This window comes from Hirundo rustica, chromosome 3 (genome assembly GCF_015227805.2).
Source record: "Hirundo rustica isolate bHirRus1 chromosome 3, bHirRus1.pri.v3, whole genome shotgun sequence".
NCBI lineage: Eukaryota > Metazoa > Chordata > Aves > Passeriformes > Hirundinidae > Hirundo > Hirundo rustica.
In genome coordinates this window covers 65,802,376-65,822,238 of record NC_053452.1, presented here as the reverse complement: position 1 = coordinate 65,822,238, position 19,863 = coordinate 65,802,376, and the positions used below count along the sequence as shown (strand labels likewise).

At 44.1% G+C, this 19,863-nt stretch overlaps 1 protein-coding gene across 1 annotated transcript in view; it reads right to left on the bottom strand.

The window, feature by feature from the left end:
* MAN1A1 (mannosidase alpha class 1A member 1) overlaps positions 1–18,124 on the bottom strand; it is a 143,419-nt gene extending 125,295 nt beyond the window's left edge. The window contains exon 1 of the mRNA XM_040059830.1: positions 17,534–18,124. Within this exon, the coding sequence (XP_039915764.1) occupies positions 17,534–18,124 (591 nt within the window). The remainder of the gene's footprint in view (positions 1–17,533) is intronic.
* Between the last annotated feature and the right edge of the window lie 1,739 nt (positions 18,125–19,863).

Here is a 19,863-nt window from a genome sequence, read left to right as displayed (position 1 = left end):
GGGAAGCACTCATGCTGGAGAAGCTTGGGAAAGACTGTCTCCTGCTGGTGGACCCCCAAACTGAGGAAGAATTTGAGTAGTCTGCCCCTGAAGAGAATTGAGTAGCAGAGACAATTTGTGATGAATTGGCCACAGACCACATTCACTGTCTCCTCCACCGCTGGAGGAAGTGGAGGCAGAGAAAATTAGAAGTGAAGCTAATCCCAGGAAGAAAAGAAGGGTGGAGGAAAGGTATTCCAAGATTTGGGTTTACTTTTTGTTACCCTAATCAGATATGATCTCCGCATGTTGAATCTGTTTTGTTCATGACAGTGACTGGTGAGTGATCTCTCCCCGTCTTTATGTCTACCCACGAGCCTTTCGTTCTATTCTCTCTCACCTGTTCAGCTGAGCAGCTTGGGGGGGCATCTGACTTCCACCCAGGGTCAGCCCAACACACTCAGTTAAGTATATTTGCAAACTTTTAACCAGCTGACATGGTTAACTGAGAGTTAAAAATTTATCTGCAGTAGCTAAGGAGGGCAATGAAGTGCTGATGTGAATATTGAAGTGGAAATCTTATCGTCCCATCTGTCAGTCGTAAAAACAAACAAGCCAACTCTATCGCTGACTTACCCTGATGAACAGAAGAGACTCATTTCCTTGTATTCTACTTGTACCCATTAATAGCCTATATTCTTTTAAGGCTGTCATTTCTTTGAGGAAAAATCAGCTTTGAGCTTGGTCCTTTTACACATACTAATGTAGCAGCTTTGACAAGATCTGCTAGGCAGTGTGTTCATCTGCTACTGACTCTGAAATAGGTCACTAACCATTGCTCCAGCTAAATCAAAGGGGACTCCTCCACAAGTGTCACACCAGTCAGGGCCCACAGCTGGAGTGCTGAAGCCTGGAGCTTTTCATGTCCCATTCAAGAGCAGTGAGATGTGGCAGCAAAGCCTTTGGGCTGTACAACGCAGGGGAGAAGGCGTTGTCTGCTGCGTGGTGCTCCTGGAACTGGTCTCATATCAGGACCTCTGGCCAGAGATGGAAAGCCAGAGAGTTGGTCCCACAACACACCACTGTAATTAAAATATGCAGTGGCTCAGACTTCCCATTTCTCTGCCTGTCTTCATGCCTACCTTATATATGATGCCTCTGCTACTTGCTAGTAATAGGTAATAACCAGATGCCAGAGCAAGAAACTATCAAGCTTAAATATTGAGCAAATATTTTACAGTTTTTGAGGAAAATAAAGTCAGCATCTAAAGTCAATAATGTCTGCTGGTGCAAGTGAGTGCTGTAATTAGACTGCAGACTAAACCCAAGGCAGAATGTAAAATTAAGGGTCTGCAAGAGAGGCAGCACATCAAATATGTCTGTATTCGAAGTTTCCTGACAGTATTAAATAAACTCAAAAATTACAGTCTTCCAAAATACATGCCCTGAAAAACTTGTTTAATATTTGCAGTCTGGTGCCTTTTTCATTGATTTTAAGAGAAATTGTTTACTGCTTGCTTTTGGAGGAACAGCAGTCTGTGTGGAGCATCATTTGCTGTGTTTGAAAGTGATGGATACAGCCATAAAGAAAGGAAACCCACTTTCACTGCAGTGCTCTCTCTAATTCTCTGTCTTCATTCCCAATACTAATGAAGGGACATTAGAATGCTTTAAGAAATCACTGGGAAATGCCAGTTCCATGCCATCATGTTACCTTAAAAGGTAGACAGTGGGAGAATTCAACACCTCACCCCAGATGGAAGGATCTTTCAGTGATTCCATCTTTGTGCACTAACACTCTTCTTGGAAGCAAACTTCTGCAATCATTTGTTCATGGAAGGTAAGCTTTTTACAGAGGAAACTGGACTGCAGTCTTAGCTTAGCTTTAGTCCACATTACAAAGTAAGTAAAGGAATATATATTCAACCTATGCCCAAATTTCAAGGAAAAGTACAAATATTCTGCAATCTTCATTCACTTTCAGAAATATTTGCCCCCTGTGCTCCAAAAGGCTTGGCACCAAGTGCACATGCCACGTTATTCTATGAATAACACCAGCACCCACACTGTGACTTCAGGGAGAGATGATTTTTTAGTGGCAAAGTGTGTGCCAAAAAAGCAGTGGGGTTTTGATGAATTTGCTTCCAGCTCTGATCTGGCAGAACCATGGCTGGTTAGAATTTTAAGCGTGCTGCCGAAGTCCAAGGGAGAATAAAAAGAACAGGAGTTTGTGCGGATTTGGGGAAAGTAGTTGACTGTACAGACCTTAAAAGGTCATGAAAATGCAAAAAATTTTTTTTCCTCAGAATACATATTTTCACTACTTTTTGTGTAGAAACAGAAGGAAGTGGGTTTAGAGACAGATGCTAAAAGAAATTAAATTCTGCTATAAAACTCCAAATTATTTCTAAATTAGCCTCAAGGTACTACTGAGGTCATTGCTACTTCAGTAATACTAACCATCTCACAAAAGCTGAAAAACATGACCAAACTGAGTGATGTCCCGAAGTGAGAAATTAACTACATTAATTAACTGTCGAAATTAATTGTTAACAAGTACCTTGTATAAAAAGCTGGTTGAGAACTGCTGATAAGAATTTTCAGTAAGCTGTAAAGTAGTGAATAAAATTTGTTTTTCAGCACATTCTGACCTGCAAGCAAATATTGCTCTTCTTGCCCAAAGAGGTCTATATTTAGTTAGTAATAGCCCTTCTGAAGACCAAAAATATTCTTTATCCCCAGCAGTCCAAAGGGCAAAAGGCAAAATATATGAATAATATAGCATTTAATCAGAGTTCATACAAAAGTCATCAGTCTACCTTTATATACAGCTATACACTAAGTTTCAAGAACTACCCTTCATCATCTGAGCTGTCAAACACTTCCTCCCTACTCACCAGCCAAAACAAGGGCCTTTCCCAGGCTTCAGTCTCACATACAAGCAGGAACAGCTGTGAAATGCTCATGCTACATAAATTTGAGTTTACTTCTTTGGCAATAATTCCACGTATCAGGGTACGGGCTTTTTCTTAGTCTTTTTTCATTAACGGACATACAGATTTATATATCCATAGGCACACAAATCTTCCTCCACTCCAAATACTCTTTAATGATGGTTTCTTTGGTAAAATGTGCCACATTCATGATGTTTCCAGTAACTAGTTTTCAGATGAAAGATGAGCAAGTTTCCCTTATCCCATCAGAAAAGTTTCTCTCCTCCTTATATATAATATCTTTGGGGAATTTAGTTAAGCCCAAGGAAAAGGCTGAAGTTGAAATTTGAGTGGGACTGAGGGGGTGGGGAGAAGAAAACATAACATGTAACAAATTCCCTCTTGTTTTGATTACATCATGTACAATGCCACCCAGGATGCTTCCTAGAAACAGTTTATTTGAAACCAGATATTACAGCATAGCAGGAATATCCGAAAGAAACTATGAATCGGTTATTCTCTTCCAGATAATAGCACATTCACAGCCCGCAGAAGTTCCCCACAGAACACAGGGCTAAGGGCAACATGAAGTTACCAAGCACAGGAGAACCATTATTGGTGATGCTGCAGTAAAATCAGCCACAAAGTTGTCAGGGAATGTTTGTCGATGTGGGCATAAGGTAGGGCTGGTAAAACAGACACTTGAGTGTGTTTGCCATTGAGGCAGCTGATCACGTCCGCATTTATTTACACTGCAGCGCCCACATGAACACAGGGGACTTTGAAAGCTGGTTTTGAGACTTGTTTTTGGCATCAGCCACCGGTCCTGAGCCTTCCTTAGAAAAAAAAATGCACATTTTGCACACAGTGTCAGGAATCTGAAGTGAGAAAAACTCCTCATGAAAAATAAAGACTAAAACTGGCATCACAAAAAAACACTATGCTCAAACAAAAGGTAAGGAAAGACTCAGCATGCCTCCAGCAGAGAACTCAGTAATGGGTAATTAGCACACCATGAAGCTACTGCAGGGGTACTCTGAAATGAACACGTGTAATACCTTCCAGCGCACTACTATGTGTTTAAAATAGCTCTATCGATATTTGCGTCCTCCTAGGTTCTCATGATCAAGAATACAGCTGACAAAAAAAAAATGTTCTCTCAGTGCCCACCAGGTGACTGTTCATCTAAAAGTTTCTTCTCGCATGCAAGAGATCCAAAAGTTGTGACTTCCCTAGCTTAGACTACAGGATTAGCCTTACGTAGAGAAATGTTGAATTTTTGATTCATCACTGATCAGAAATGTAGAAGTGGACATTGCAACCACTGGTCATGCTTTGGATTGCTGAACAACATGCAAAATAACTTACTGTCTTGATGAAATGAAACCTCCATACTCAGATACAGCAGAAAATTTAAAGAAAAAGCCTAGTTAAAGTTAAAAGAAGCTTAACTCCTTTTTAAAACCTCAAAGCCCTTTACTCAAACTTATTCAGTTCCTACCAAAAGTACTCATTATAGGTTTTAAACAGCTACATTTTCACACTCATAGGGCCAAATAAAAATGATGCGTGGTCACTGATCCCATAACAAAGGACCATAAATTTGGGGGAAAATGAAGGTTTTATAGCCCCTGTTATAGATAGGAGGAGCTTTGCTTCTCACATCACTAAATCAGAATAGCTGATTTATGTCAAATTGAAGGGATGCTCATGTATTTCTATAATGCTGGAAACCAACTCTTTTAGAAGTGACTAGTGGGTGTGGACACTGAGCAGGAGGCAGTGTAAAGACTTCATTTTCAAAACCAAGCTTCTTAAACCCAGACCTCTTCATGATGTTAAAAGTGATAGAAAATCAAATGCTGATGAGTTGGACTCTTCTGAATCAGTGTGTAGTTCAACAGTACAACCCCACTGTAAAAATATTTACAAATTTTTACAAAATATAATTAACCCATAATAAGCCAGAAAAAAAAAATAGATGGAAATTTCATGGAAAAATACATGTTTATAAACTAGTGGTTAGAACCTTAAAAATGAAACCAGACTTTGATTGAACTGCGAAAGAACTGTGCTTTAAACCTGCTTTAATGGCATCCTTGTAAGTTTCAATACAAACTCCAAACCCACCAACTTTGAAATGACACTATGGTAGCTTTCATGTCCTTGGTTTCATATTTGTAATGTATAAATATCAGGTGACTGATATTTTGATCAGAGGTATGCAGAGTAAAGATGCTTCAAAACAGCACACGGACCGTGTCAGTGTGATTGTCACCCACCTACAGCCACAAAAGTGGCAAAAGCTGCAACTAAGAGCTTTGTTTTCCATCAGTAGCCTCAAAGCTGATGCATGAATGTGAAACCCCTAAACCCCAAGTCTATTTAAATGCTAGATAGCAGAGATTACAATCCTGAAAGAACTGCAGTAGGCAATATAAGATCCTGAACTTCAGGGGAATGAGCTCAGTTTCTTCAGGGACCTGATCTGTAGGATCCCAGGAGAGAATCCCCTGTAGGGTGGAGGTGCCCAGGAGACCTCACTGATCTTCCATGTGCCACATCAGGAGAGGAGGGTGGCTGCATAAGGAGCTCAGGTGGAGCACAAGCCCTCAGGGAAGAGGAGGGAGAAGGAGATGTGGGGAGATGTCCAACAGCAACTCAGAAACACTGGCTGGGCACCAGGGAAGAGGAAGCCCAAATTCATCTGGAAGCTGCCAGAGGACAGGAGGTGCCTTTACATCAATAAAAAATGAAGGCCCAAACCAAACAGGCGCTGGTAACTGAGGAAAAAAACCACAAAACCCCCAAAAAAAGTAATTCCGGGGAATTACAAGACAGCTTTACTCCAAACCTTGGGGAGAAAATGGAGCAGAACATCCTTGACTATATTTCCAGGAATATGAAGGACAAGAACACCTTTGCAAATGGCAAGAAAAATTTCCCAAAGGCAAAATGTGCCAATCGACCCAGTTACTCATGATGAAGCCACTGGCTCCGTGGATGAGGGCAGTGCAGCAGAAAAAATTTCTCTGACTTTAGCAGGCTTTTTGGCAGTCCTGCCTTAGCACTAAGAAGTCAAAAAGGAATAGACAAGATTCATGAAAAAGTGGCTGGTTTGACATTCTCAAGACAGCAGTAAACAGGTCTAACTAGCAGCTAGCTACAAGTGATGCATCTGTGGGGTTAAACTGATCAAAAGGGCAAACATACACAGTCACCAACTTCACATGGAACCCAAACTCCAGCAATCAAGAAGGTGGACAAGAGGGCTCCCACCTGAATGACCCCAGGGGCTGACAACCAACCCTTGAAACCAAATAAAACCAAATGCAAAAATCTTATGCCTAAGTATATAAAGGGAACTTACAGGCTAAAAAAATCAGCTTTGGAACAGATGTCCTGGGGGTCCTGGTGAACAACTGGTTGAACATAAATAAGCAAGGCATCGTTGCAATGATAAAGGCGAACTGTATAGTGGGCTGTGTTAGCATGAGTGCATACTAATGATGGGAAGCAATCAACACTTATTATGTGACATTCCTGATGCTTCCAATGGAAGCCCTGTTCCTGGTTTTCAGCGTCCCTGCAACAACAGAGATGGTTTTTTTTAAATTATGGAGAATACAATGACCCATGAAAACAGGTAGATGAAGCTGGGTATGTTTGGACTAGAAAAGCGAGGCTTGTTAATGACTTAGGAGGTACCCATGGAGAAAAGGTAGCCAAGATCATCTCAGTGGGGCACAATGAAAGGAGTAAAGGCAGTGTCATCAGTTGCAGCAAGAGAAACTGTGTCTACACACAACAATAATTCAAAAATCATACAGTAAGCATCTTCAAACACTGGAATATGTTTGTCAGAGGGGCTGCAGAATCTCCCTCTGCAGAGATCTTCCACACTTGAGCACACAAGACTGAGCAACTCAATTTTATTTTGAAGTCATAGCTCTGCTCTCTACAAGAGATCAGGCCTCCAGAGGTCCAGTGGCAAGTTCCAACGGAATCTCTCTCCTGAAAATTCTATGGTAAGGAGAAGGTTGGGAGAACAAGTAGGACTACAGTGTGCATAAACGCAGACCAACTGAGTCTCCGTAACACCTACAGAGATAAGGCCGCATATGAAAACTGTTTCCACGAAGTCTGAAAACTTTCTCAGAGAACATCTACTTTCTGCAATATTTAGATTTATATAACAAAAAAATAGCTTGTGCAAAGCTGATTATTGAAACACAAGGATTTCTTGGCTTCATCCTAATGTTCTGGATTTTGCTTGTAGTATATGCAAAATTATATTTTCTTATTTAGATGACAATTTGTAAAACAAAACAAACCCTGTGCCTTCAACTTTTTTCAAGGTGTTTTTTCAGACCACACAGAGATTGTCCCCAACAAACTGCATTCTCAGCTACAGACAACAGACCAGTTGCACAACGTATTTCTCTCTTATGTAAAACATATGTGTGGAGATACGAATCCATCTCTATCAAGAAAAGTTTTTTTTTTTTTTTTTTTTTTTTTTTTTTTTTTTTTTTTTTTTTTAAGAAATTGCACGGAGAGACATATGGTCTTTTCTTCAGAAAGGTAATTTCTTTGAAATGCCCTTCTAGATCTGTGATGTCACTTCAGCCCTTGACAAGATCAGACACCTTTCTATTTCAGTTCAGGCTCAGTGTCACGCTTACTCTAGAGATTTACAGAATAAGACATAAAAATATCAGTCAATTTGCAGTTTGTCTTTACATGGCACAGTTTTTCCCATGGTGATTCTTCAGACAATCTCACCAGAACAAAGAAAGCAGCATGCAGTTTTGAAGTAGTATAATGTTTTAAATAAGTAACATGCATAACTCTTCTGCTTTCTAAATGGGAATTGGGGTTCCTGTTGCATGATGGGGGTCAGGGACAAAAATCCATCACTGCAAATGATAAACATCTACTTCTCTTCTTTAAGCTTTAAAGAAATTAGTATTACTGCCTAGGTCCAACACAGAATTTAAAGTGCAATTCTCAAAATCACAGATGGGTGGAGAACTACAACCACAGTAGCAAGCAACAGATTTCCCCACAGACAGCAGCATGGGCAAAGCTTTATCAGCAGTACCACCATTCACTGCACCAACAGATGTCAGCACTCAAAGGCAGTGAGAAAAGTGACAGCGGAGTTAAAGACTGGCTCTGCATCCACACGTGTCTACCACTGAATAGTAAAATTACTATCTCCTTAAGCAGCGCACTTTGAAAGCAAAATGGCTTTTTTTAGCTTGATATTCTCTTACACTAGCTACTTCCTATTTCCTTGGAAGAAAGCAGTCCCTGAACAAAAGAAATTTCAAAAGGAAGAGATTTATATTAAGCAGAGAACTAAGTGAAATAAAAGTATGCAGATACTTTTAAAAAAATAGTCTCACAGTGGTCTGAATATTAATTAAAGAAGCAAGCCACACTGATCTAATGTAATTTTATTGCAATGTTTTAAAAGCAGACACTGACTTTTAATAAATAATTGAAAAAGAGGGTTTATGTTGCCAAGCAATACGATCACCCCAACATAAGCGAGATAATGTAAAATTCTGGGAAGAAAGTATCAGACATTCTTTCTTTTCTTTCTTTCTACTTTATTCATATGAAAAATACATAGTACTGCCTCTACCCTAAATGCCATTATATACCTTCACACAGGAAGTGCAAAGCTGCATACTTTTCCGTTAAAACTGCAACTTCTGTTTTTACCCAGTATCAGAGAAAGAAGTTGATTTTCTAGAAGTATTTTTGAGATGTACACAAAGTCTTATGACAGCCAGATGTTCAAGTCATCAACTCATTCATTGCATAGAATCATTTCAGTCCTCTGCATAGTATTTCCTACCACCTCTTCTGATTTTCACCTAATTTCACACCAAAAGAGATTTGCCCTTAAAAGAAAGGACCCAAGTTTCATGTAAGTCAGAGTCCACTCACTTATTGTATTCCTAAAACAAGTTTAAAACCAAGGTACATACAGCTTCCATAAAGGAGTAGGAAGACAAATGAAAATAGATTTTACACTTGTAGTTACCTTTGCCTAAGTGACTGCATGTCTCAGTGTTCCCACAAGGACTGTGAATGCTCAACTTTAACAGTTATAAGAATGCAACAGCAGGGTATGTGCTCATCCAATCTGTTCGAAAAGCTTTTAAAATCAGAGGCATCCAAATGAGCAATACCTGTACCTTCACGAACACGTGCTATAAAATCCTACCAGCTTACGGTGGAGAGTCAGAGCAAGTTGTCATATTATTTCATGCAAGCCTTTCTTGGTTACACCAGAGTTCAAACTGAAGAGTCCAAGATGCAAGAAAGGCAAACTAGGAGTTTTACTACCCTATATGCCCTCCTTCATAACAGCACTGGAGCACAGCACTCAAGTGTTACTTCAAAAGCTTACAAAGCTAGTGACCTAAACACAGAACCAGAGAGTCTCAGGTTTCACCTCTTCCTGCAACAAAACAATGCATTTAGCAGCGGTTTAGTGGTAAGGCAAAGCTGCTCATGTGCAATCATGAATTGCGCTCCAAAACTCAGGTATAAACTGGCCCTAATGAACAGACGTGCCCACGCTGGAGACCTGCAGCACAGGTGGGAGCGAAGACAGCCTTCACCCAGCACAGAGCAACAGCCCCCGGTTTAGTGGGGAACGACCAAACGGGAACCAGGTATCCGGCTTCTGCTCTGAAACCCGGCACACCGAGCAACCCTGTGCCAGCCGATGCACCGCTCTCAGCCCTAGAAAGCCCAGCTGCTTGCCCTCAACAGCAAAGCCTCCTGGCCACTGCAGGCAGGGCTGCCAAGCGCTGGGATACCACTGCGGCTGAACCGCAGCGCTGCAAAAGGTTCCAGTTCATCTGGTTCGGGGAAGCATGCGCCTCGTTACTCACCAATTACGTTCTCATAACAGACTTGCAGACACCATTAAAAAGAGTCATGGAAAACAGAAAAACAGAAGATGCCTCTCAGAAGCGTGCACACACTGTTTTATCACGTGCTTTAAAAAGCCCAAACAACTCGGTAAAAAAAAAAAAACACCACCAAAAAAACCCCACAAACAAACAAAAAACCCCCCCCCCCCCCCAACAAAAACCAAATAACTGAAAATTGTTGTGGATAAAGAAGATTTTCACACAAAAGGAACAGTATATTGAGCATCTGGTGGTACATTGCCCATATTGCTTAATTTGCAGCCCCTCATCCCCCCCAATTATTTTCCTCACTTGTAAAATGACAGTTCTGTAGAAAACTTAGAAAGAGACTACAAAATCCTTCAGAACTGAATGTCTAAAACATGCTTTACTTAGAGACACGTCTGAATACTTGAGTTTGTTACCAAAAAGACACACAACCAAGAGTCTCTCATCATCTCTGTACCACCTCAGGTGGCAATTTATTGCCAGAGTAAGTGCTGCACTGATAGGACAGAGCAAACACTGAATCAAAGCCACCTTCCTGAAGTATTACTCTTACTGTGCCAAATGAGTTAGGAAGACAAATTTGTTATTTGTAAATAAAGGAAATACTTATCAAGATATTATCTTCAAGATGAAAACCGCAGAAATTTCCTCTTATGCTGGCTCCCCAAGCTAGAAAAAAACACCCTAACCTAACCAAAGAGGAAGTTGACACACTCAGTAATCTGCAGAACAGCATTTTTCAGACAACTTTAAGAAAAGGTCTGTGCATCTAACAGTCACACAGGCCCTTCTGCAAGGACATTAGCTATTTTCCACATGAAGAGCTATCTTCTGTCTCTCCATGACTTCCTTTTCATAAATCCTGTGCTTTCATTAACATTCAAAGAAGGTATCAAAGGCTGGCTGTCTACCGCTCTTACTTGCTCCCTGAATGAGATAAGACATTTTTTGGTCTTAACAGTAGATTTTAATAAACAGGTGGAATTTTTTCTGCTTCAGTTTGCCTGCAGCCTTAAGCAACTGTACTCACTAACATAATGATTTACTCTATTTCTTTATATTAATTGGCTGCCATAGGCTACTATACTAGCATTAAATACAAACTCATCACCATGAGAATATAACTTTTGCCAAAGTACAGGAGATATTCCATTTTAAGCTTTACCTCACTTTCAGTTCTCATGAAAAGAGAGATGTGTCTGGAATTTACATTTTGCCTTTACAGAAAGATAAAGAATTAATCACATTCTTGGTTTTGCAGCCTTTTTTTTTTTTTTTTTTTTTCCAAAAGCCAGATGTTTTCCACCAAACATTTAAAGCCTGTTCGTTTTCTGCACAGTTCTGAGGATCTGGTTAAGGACATTCGGTTAATTTCGATAAATTTACCTGTTGAGAATATAGACGGAGTCTGAAGATAGGAAAGTCAAATATTCTTCTTAGCATACAGAAAACAGGTGTAAGGCCATAAAAACACGAACTAGCAACTGGGAACACACCCTATTCCAATCAGATATGCACACAGTCACACAGCGAAGCACCCCTCCAACTCACGATCAAAGTTCAAATCCAAGATCATTTGACTGAAGGGAGGTCAAGAGGCTCTCATAAAACCCAAACAAAACAAAAAAACCCAAAACAAAGCAGCACCTGAAACAACTCACCTGAAGAAATGTCCTTCCCTAAAAAGACCTTAGGGGGTCTTAACAGGAAGAACATTAATTTGGCAAATACATACCCTGTTTCATATTTTGGGGGCATAGAGATACCTCAGACCATTCTCCTCTACTTTCCTCTCCTGTTGAATTCATGGCTTAGTGGGGGTCCACTGCATCCACTGTGCTCAGACCTCAACTAAACCATTTCAGCTTCCTACCCCACCAGGCCACAAACCCAGCAAAAGCAGGGGTAGCTTCATGTCTGGTTGGCAAGTTGAACTGGCTCTCCATAGGTTCTGCCAGATACAAGGTGATGCTAATAGAGTCACTGAATCATATTCAGTAACACAGCCGAAGCTTCTCTGCACCCTGAGGTGCCATTAACACTAAGCAAACACTTCAACTTACTGTTTTGTGACATTTTGGATCTCATAAGACAACCCCGGCCACCTCCAGCTTACCATCATCATATGCGATTCCCATCTTTAGGCACTTTGTTCACCTCCTCAGTGACTTTTATAAAACCATTTAAAAAACAAAAAAATCACAATAAACACTATTTGTCAGGAAGGAAAGCATTATCAAGCACCCAAAAAGAAATAGCAAATACAAAAATACTGAAGATTACAAGTAAATAAAGCTTTGGGTGAAAAAAAAAACAAGATTAATTGTAAACTTCAACAAACTTAATGAGAACTATAAGATGTCAGCACTAAGGTCACAAGATACTTCAGGAAAACTTTCGAAATGCATTGATTGCATCATCAGCATGTTGGCAGGAATCACCACATTGCTTACTCATTACATGTCAACTCTTTTCCTTTCACTGAATCATGTTTTTAAAGAATCAGGGCTTTTTCTCTTTGAAACCCAAACCACCCAATACTTAAACTGCTGCATTTTAACTGCTTCCTCTCCTATGAAGGTCCTTACAACCTTCCTCTCAGCAAAAGCACTCTGAATTTTGGTCTATAGAAGCTGGGGCTTCAGTAATTCCTGCTTCTGTATTTCCTTTCTCCTTTTCTGAAGAGGGGTTGTGAAAATCTCGTTGCAGAGATTCAGTTTTAATGGAGAACTTAGGCAAGAAGATCAGATACCAGCTGCTAAGACACGGCTGCTCAAAGAGATTTCATACCTTTCATCCACCTGTTCCCTCACCACAGCCAAAACTAGCACAAAGTCAAACCTTTCATTAACACCTTTGACTCACCAACCTGACAGAAAGCTTAGCAGAAATCCATCCTGTTTGTTTTGGTTTTTTTTTTCTCTCTGACAGTTTTCAGCTGAATTACTGAGCTGAAGCAGGTTATGGAGGGACGCAGTGGAAGTCACAGAAAGTAGATAGTGGGAGAAGGCAGTTAAAGTGGTATGAAGAGACTTCTCCTCCTCTTCCAATAGAAAGAAGTATTAGTGACCTCACCTTGTCATGTAAACATCCTCATAAGGAAACAAAACTCCATCCAGCCTGGCACTCGACCTTCCTGAGCAGCAGCAGCACCAGGATACCAGGTAGTAAGAAAGCAACTGGCAGATGAATGCAGGAACACAAAAGAGGTCAACTGCCCTTATACTGCAGTGAGTGACCATCCATAATTTTGCCATCACTCCTTGTTAATGAAGAGATCTGATTATGCCCAAGTATTTCATGCCAAGCACATATTAGACCTCTGATTAGTGCTTTCTTTCCAAGCTCGCAAGCTTTCTTTTCTCAAGATATTGCTGAACATCCCTGTAACATTACCGAGACTTCCATCTAAACCGCATAAAAGCTGCATAAAAACTGAGGACTTGGGAAGCTTCAGAATTCAAACTGCTAATGCCACCTCAATTCAGTTCTTTACAGAAAGACGGGTAGGGAAGATGCAGAGTCTGTTTAGCTGACTTGCAACCACTGCCCTGTTGAGCTCAAAGGACTGGTGCTCAAATTCCCCTCTGCAGGACTTGTACTACACGACTGCAACAGCTGAGAGCCGTGCAAGTATTTGGAGCACTGCATGACCACGCTCTTCAGACACTGATTCCAGTTTACCAGGGAGGCTTTTATCCTGGAAACATGTCCAAACAGCTCTGATCAATAATGTGAACAGCTTCCAAGCTAGTTACCTTGTTCAAGAACAGCACAGCTGCATTAGTATTGTGCTCCATCAACACCAAGAGCTTGCTGTTCAGCAGGATTAATCAGTCTGGGCAGTGCATCGCACTAATGTGATTATATAGCTTCTAGTACCTGAGCTAGCTCATTCATCGTTTCTATTCCTTTGCTCTGAAATAAAAAGAGCTTAGGTTTTGCTGTTTTCTTAACACCTAAATAATTCCAGCACTGTTTTTTCTCAGAAGAGAGAGGAATGAGACTTGGAGAAGACTCAAAATCAGATTTTCCTGATTAAAAGAATGTATCTCCTGCCTTCATAGCCTCTCTTCACTACTATCATCCTCTTCTAATCACTTCTTTTGCTTGTACCAACTACCTACGCACCTGCAAGTCTTCCCTTGACATCAGAAATACTGATGTCCAGCCGTAACCAACAGTGACAAGAGCAGAGAATGGAAGACATTGCACTTGAATGGAACGGAATCATCATTGCCTTCCACTCCTCCTTTCTTCCAGTTAGGGAACAGATACTGCAGGAGGTACTTGCTCAAAAGAGGGGCCACCTCTCAAAGCAGTGAGGGGCAGAGCAAGAATACAAACCACGACCTCCTCATTCACAGTCCGGGGCTCCTGTCAGGACATGGAAACGGAGACCTGTGTGAAGCATACCAGGGACCCAGACCTTGCCCCAAGTCAAGGGAGCACCGGAAGAACTGACTGAAGAACCTAAGTTCTGGCAAATGCAAGTGCGCTGGTATGCTCAAGTGTGCCTGTGCCCGAGCCTCCCTGAGACATGCTGCATGAGGACAGCCACCAAGACAGGCAACATTAGGCCATCCAGTAAAAAATCAGCAGCCACAAGCAACTGACAGCAGTTGAACAGGAAGTACTGGGGGAAGCCCCACTGCTGCCTGTACTGCTCTTCCTTCCGAGTTTGCCTGTAACACAGCAGCAGAAGAGAAACAGAGGAATAGCACAGCACCCACTGGTATCTCTGGCCCACATCCCTTCCCTGCACAGACACACCTGCACACAGCCGGGCCCCGAGGCGGAACACAGAGGGGCAGTTCCCACACACAGACCTTGAGAGCAACCACACTGTTCTGACAGAGTGAAAAGCTGTGATAGCAACAGGGTCTCTACTTCATGTTTCCACAAGTATTTTACTTGCTCCATAAGCGACTAGCATTTCTTTTTCCTTTTGGTAATATTGTTTTGATTTAAATACTAAGAGAGGTTCAAGAACCTTTACATTTCCCTCTTGGTTTAGGTTTCGCCCTGTTGTTTTTGGTTTTTTGGGTTTTTTTCTAATATAAAAGAGCAAGCTGGACAAAAAGTGGTTAAAATTTCTAGAACAAAACTTGGCCAAGAAATGCTGAAAATTTCACATTTGCTTTGTGATTGCAAATGGCTGGACTTCTAAACATGCACATCAACTTAAAATTGAAAACAGTAAATGGACAAAACATCTCTAAGGTATCTCTCCTCTCAGCTTTATGTCAGCACGTTGACAGGACGGAGCCCTTCCAGAACAGAAATACAGGGAAGAACAACCTTCTTTTTTGACATTCTTTTCCTTTAAAATAACTTGTTTCCTTCTGTAAAAAATATCCCCAGGAGTAGTTTCAAATTTTGAGTTCTAGATATATGACATAAATCATACAATGCAGATGCAAATTCCAGGCTCAAAAGAGTATGAAAGTAGAAAGATTCTTTATGTTTGCATCTCCAGCATGCAAGCACTGGGCTCAAAGAGACGAATTTAAGGGATAATTCTGGTTCCTGAGCATTTACAGTAGAGTACAAAAGTTCATACTTTAAGAATACACAATTTAAAACTATTTAAAGTTTTAAAACTAAGATGAAAAGACTGCAGATTAGAAATCCACTTTGACACTAAGGTAACAATATAAAAAAAGGGGACCAAAGCTTGCAAAAAGACAAAGAGAAAAACAACAAAAAAGGCCAACACATAAAACAATGTCAAGCAGGTTAGCACAGAACAGAGACACTGTTCTACTGTCAATGGAAAAAATATATTCTTCAAAAAAGACAAAAATCAAACCAGGCAAAGTACTACAAAAATGCTAAAGCAAGTAAGGAACCAAGATATTAAAGTCACATAGTGATTTAGGAGGAAAAGAAACTCCCAGAAACAACACTTAATATTGAGGACTTCAGCTGAGGTATGAAGGAAAACAAAGATCTGGAAACTAAGTGCAGCCCCCGTGTCATCTCCTATGCTTAAACAGCAAAAACTCTGGTTTAGGAGGGCTTCCGTGAAACTGACACTCTTTGTGGAAGTGGAGGAGAAAAGAAGATGGAAAGGGAGGAGGAAATTGAAGAGATACTGGCCATATGTACACATACACATGCATATCCACATGTAATAAAAGGTAACTCAGACTAGCTGGCACACAGTGAGACCAGCAAGACAGCAATATATTTAAGTGTTATCTTCCTCCTCCTGTTCATTTACTTGTTGCAGTCTTCTGCAGAATCATGCACATCAGCTCTGAAGCCTCATTACTTCTAAATACTTCTACATGGCAGTTTCATGCAGCTTGAAAAAGAGTTTGCTGGTATTCGTAAGTTTCCATATGCCTCAGGGAGGCTTCATGACTAAACCAGAAGAGAACACAGTCTCTGCCCACTTCAAGATGTGGTCTGTACCGTGTACTCCTAAGAGTTCCTCCCTTCAAAATACCTTTGCATGGGTACATACTACTTATGACTTATAACTATGCTACACAATTTGCTGAAATAGTTAAAGTGACACAAGGAGTCCAGAGCACAGAACACAACTTGATATTTGTGAGAGCTTATTATCTGATGCTCCGTGTGATATCACGGCTCACTTTTCGGAGCACTCTGTACGAGCACGTAATAAAAATAATTTCAAATAAGGCTAACAAGGTTTCACAAACACTGAAATACTCTGCAGTAAGTCTCACGCCTATCTCATTTCCATCAACACAGAACATGAAATATATACTACTAATTAATTCATAAACCCTAATCTCTGCAGGCAGCTGAAATTGTCAGTTCGATAAATAAACCAGCCAGCACTGATGGGAAGTTAAACTGTATTATCAAGGAAATTCTTCTTCTACCAGAGGACGATGTCAAGCTCTGCCCACGACAGCATTGCCTAGACACAGTTTGGAGAATTTCTCTAAGGACGGATTTAAACCGGTACCTGAACCAACCGAGCAGCAGGACCAAAAAAAGGCGGTTGAAGGAATTTGTCAAAGCACACAAGCTCTTTACCACTGTAACCTAAATTGAATGTATTTCGCCAAATGCCCTCAACTCTTTAAGACAGCCGGTATCGCTGAATAGTGAACCGCACGAACCCGAGACACACGACACCTCCGGAGCGCTGCCCCGCACCTGGAGCCCGCACTCGCCCGGCGCCGGACAGCCCTGGGCACTCCTCTGCCAGGAGTGCGGCACGGGCAGGGCTGGCTCCCGCATCCCACGGAAGCATCCGACGTTGCCCGGCTCCCGGAGCGCAGGCGGACCCGCGCCGCTGTTTCTCCCCGGCGTCGCTGTCCCCAGCCCTCGGCGCCCCGCGAAGCGACCCGTAACCTGCCAGCCCGCTCCGGGCTCTGCTTTCTCCCCGGGTTTCGGTGCAACAGCTGGGGGCACCCGGCAACGCCGGGAGGGAAGCGCAGCCGGCACGGAGCCGGCAGCACGGAACGCACCGCGGGCTGCGAGGATGCAACCGCGGGCGAAGCCGCCGATCTGCGCCGCGGCTACCGAGGGACAGCCGGCCAGAAAGACCCCCCTTCCCGGAGGGACGAGGCGGCAGGAGGGGTCAGGGGTCCCCCAACACCGCCGCCAGACCCGGCGGCGACCTGTTGCCCCGCGCGGGAGCGTCGAGGCGCATCCCCCGGAGCGGGACCGACAGCCGCCACCACCCACCTCTTTGATTTTCTCCCTCTTCTGCCGGACGTCGGGGTCGGCGGGCTCCTGCCCCACGGCGCCGACGGGCTGGCGGAAGAGGCGCTGGGGCAGCCCGGGGGCACCCGCCTCCTTCCTGCCGCGGGCGTCTTGCAGAAGTTTCTCCTTGTCCTGGCGGATGTCTCTGCGGATCTCCTCGGGCAGCTTCTGCAGCGTCTCCTTGGCCTCCCGCAGAGCCCGCTCGTGGTCCGCGCGGATCCGCTCCAGGCTGCCCGCCCCGCCCGCGACCGCCGCCGCCGCCGGGCCGCCCGCGGGCTGCGGAGGGGCGCGGGGCTGCCCGCCGGGCGGCGGCGGCGGCGGCTGCAGGGCGGCCGAGTGGAAGAAGACGCCGCTGAGAAGCTTGGAGGAGTCGGGCAGGAAAAAGATGGCCCCGAAGCAGAGGGTGATGAAGGCGCTGAACACCAGCAGCAGCACGAACTTCTCCGTCAGCCGGAACGCGCCGGGGCCCGCCGCCTTCCTGCCCCCGCCGCCCGCGCCGCTGCCCGCGGGGCCGCCCAGCGACCCCGGCCCCGCCGCGCTACCGAAGAGCGGCAGCAAGCTGGCGGCGGGCATGACCCCCGCGCCGTCTCAGAGCCGCGCCGCGCAGGGACCGCACCGGACGGCTCGGCTCCGCCGCCCCCCTCCCCGCCTACGGCCGCACAAAGTTTCCCCGGGCGGACGCGGCAACTTTTCCTTTCCCCGCGGCCGCGCTCCCTCTGCTCCCCCGCCGGCAGCGCTCGGCAGCGTCTGCGGGGCGGGCGCTGTCAGCTCCAGCCCATGCTGCCGCCGGGCCGCCGCCGCCGCGGGTGCCGCTCCCCGCTCCGCCCGCGCGGAACTGCCGGGCGGCCGGGGCGGGGCGGGCCGGGGCGGGGCCGCCGCCGGCCCAATGGCGGGGGGGGCGGGGGCGCGGGCGCCGCCGCCGCCGGCCCGCGGCTCCCGGGGCTCGGCCGCGGGATGCGCTTCCCCGGCCCCCGCCGGACCCCCGCGGCCGGAGGGGCGCGGCGGCGGCGGCGGCGGCGGCGGCGGCGGGGCGAGCCCGCTTCGGCCCCGTGCGCGGCGGCGGGTGCGCGGCATCGGCACGTGCCGGCGGCGCGCCCTCGCGCACCCACGTGCGCGCCGGTGCGCGCACACACGCGCGCGCGTACCCCCGCGCGAGCGCGCGGCGGGGGTTCGCGCGCTCCCGGGCGCGCGTGCATAGGCGCGCACGCGCTCAATGGGGCGCGCGCCGGGCCGGGGGCGGTGCAAGGGGAGCGGGGGCACGGCGGGGTCGAGAACAGCTCCTGACCCACCGGCCGGGAAGAACCCCAATCTGTTCTTTGTAAGAAAAACAGGGCTTGTTTTATTATTTTATTTTATTTTATTTTATTTTACTTTATTTTATTTTATTTTATTTTATTTTATTTTATTTTATTTTATTTTATTTTATTTTATTTTATTTTATTTTATTTTTATTTTTTTTCCCCTGTAGGTAAAAGGTGCATCTTTTCCAAGGAAGTAGAGTATATATATGTTTGTGGTAATGTGAAAATCTGACTTTTCATCTACGCAAGTACAAATGGAAAGAGCATCGTGTTCTGGCACGAGGAAATACCCTGCTTGACAGTCTATCAAATTGCTGCATCAAGCTCCCCAGGCGTTCTGTGAGAGGGAAAGTTTCCAAAAAAAACCCCCAAACTAAACCCGATTTATTATTTTTGCCCGTGTTACATAGCAATGCAATAAACACAATGCAGACATGTGAGAATAAAATGTCGCGTCACTTTAACAGGAAAGGGGAACCCAGCCAACACCCAGGGGTTTATCTCCAACTTTTTTGGAACATACTCAGAGTCCACCTAGAGTTTCACAGCAGTCCAGCACTGTAATCTTAAACATTTCTCCCAAAATGTTAACCACACAGTCAGAAAGAAAACGGTGGGATATGTTGCTCCCAGAAGTTAGGATGCTGAGGTTGGCTTGTTTGCGTATTTGCATGGCTTTATTTTGTAAGGGGGAAAAAAATAAACAAAAACCAAAACCAAAAAACGACGGTAGAGGGAAGTCTGTGCTTTAAGTAAGGGCAGGGAGGAGACATTGTGTAAGCCTTAAAGACATGATTTTGAAAATGGGCTTGGCATGGATCTAATTCTGCTCCCAGTGGAATTAAGGGGAGTTTTACCATTGACTTAATAGGAATAAAGCAAGGCTGCTGCCCAGTGCTTTTCCAAATCCCTTTCTTTAGAAGTTAGAATACGTAACAGATTAATTAAAAACAGGTTCAGAGAAGACAGTTATACAGACATGTTGGACTGAGTCCTGCAAAACTCCCCTAA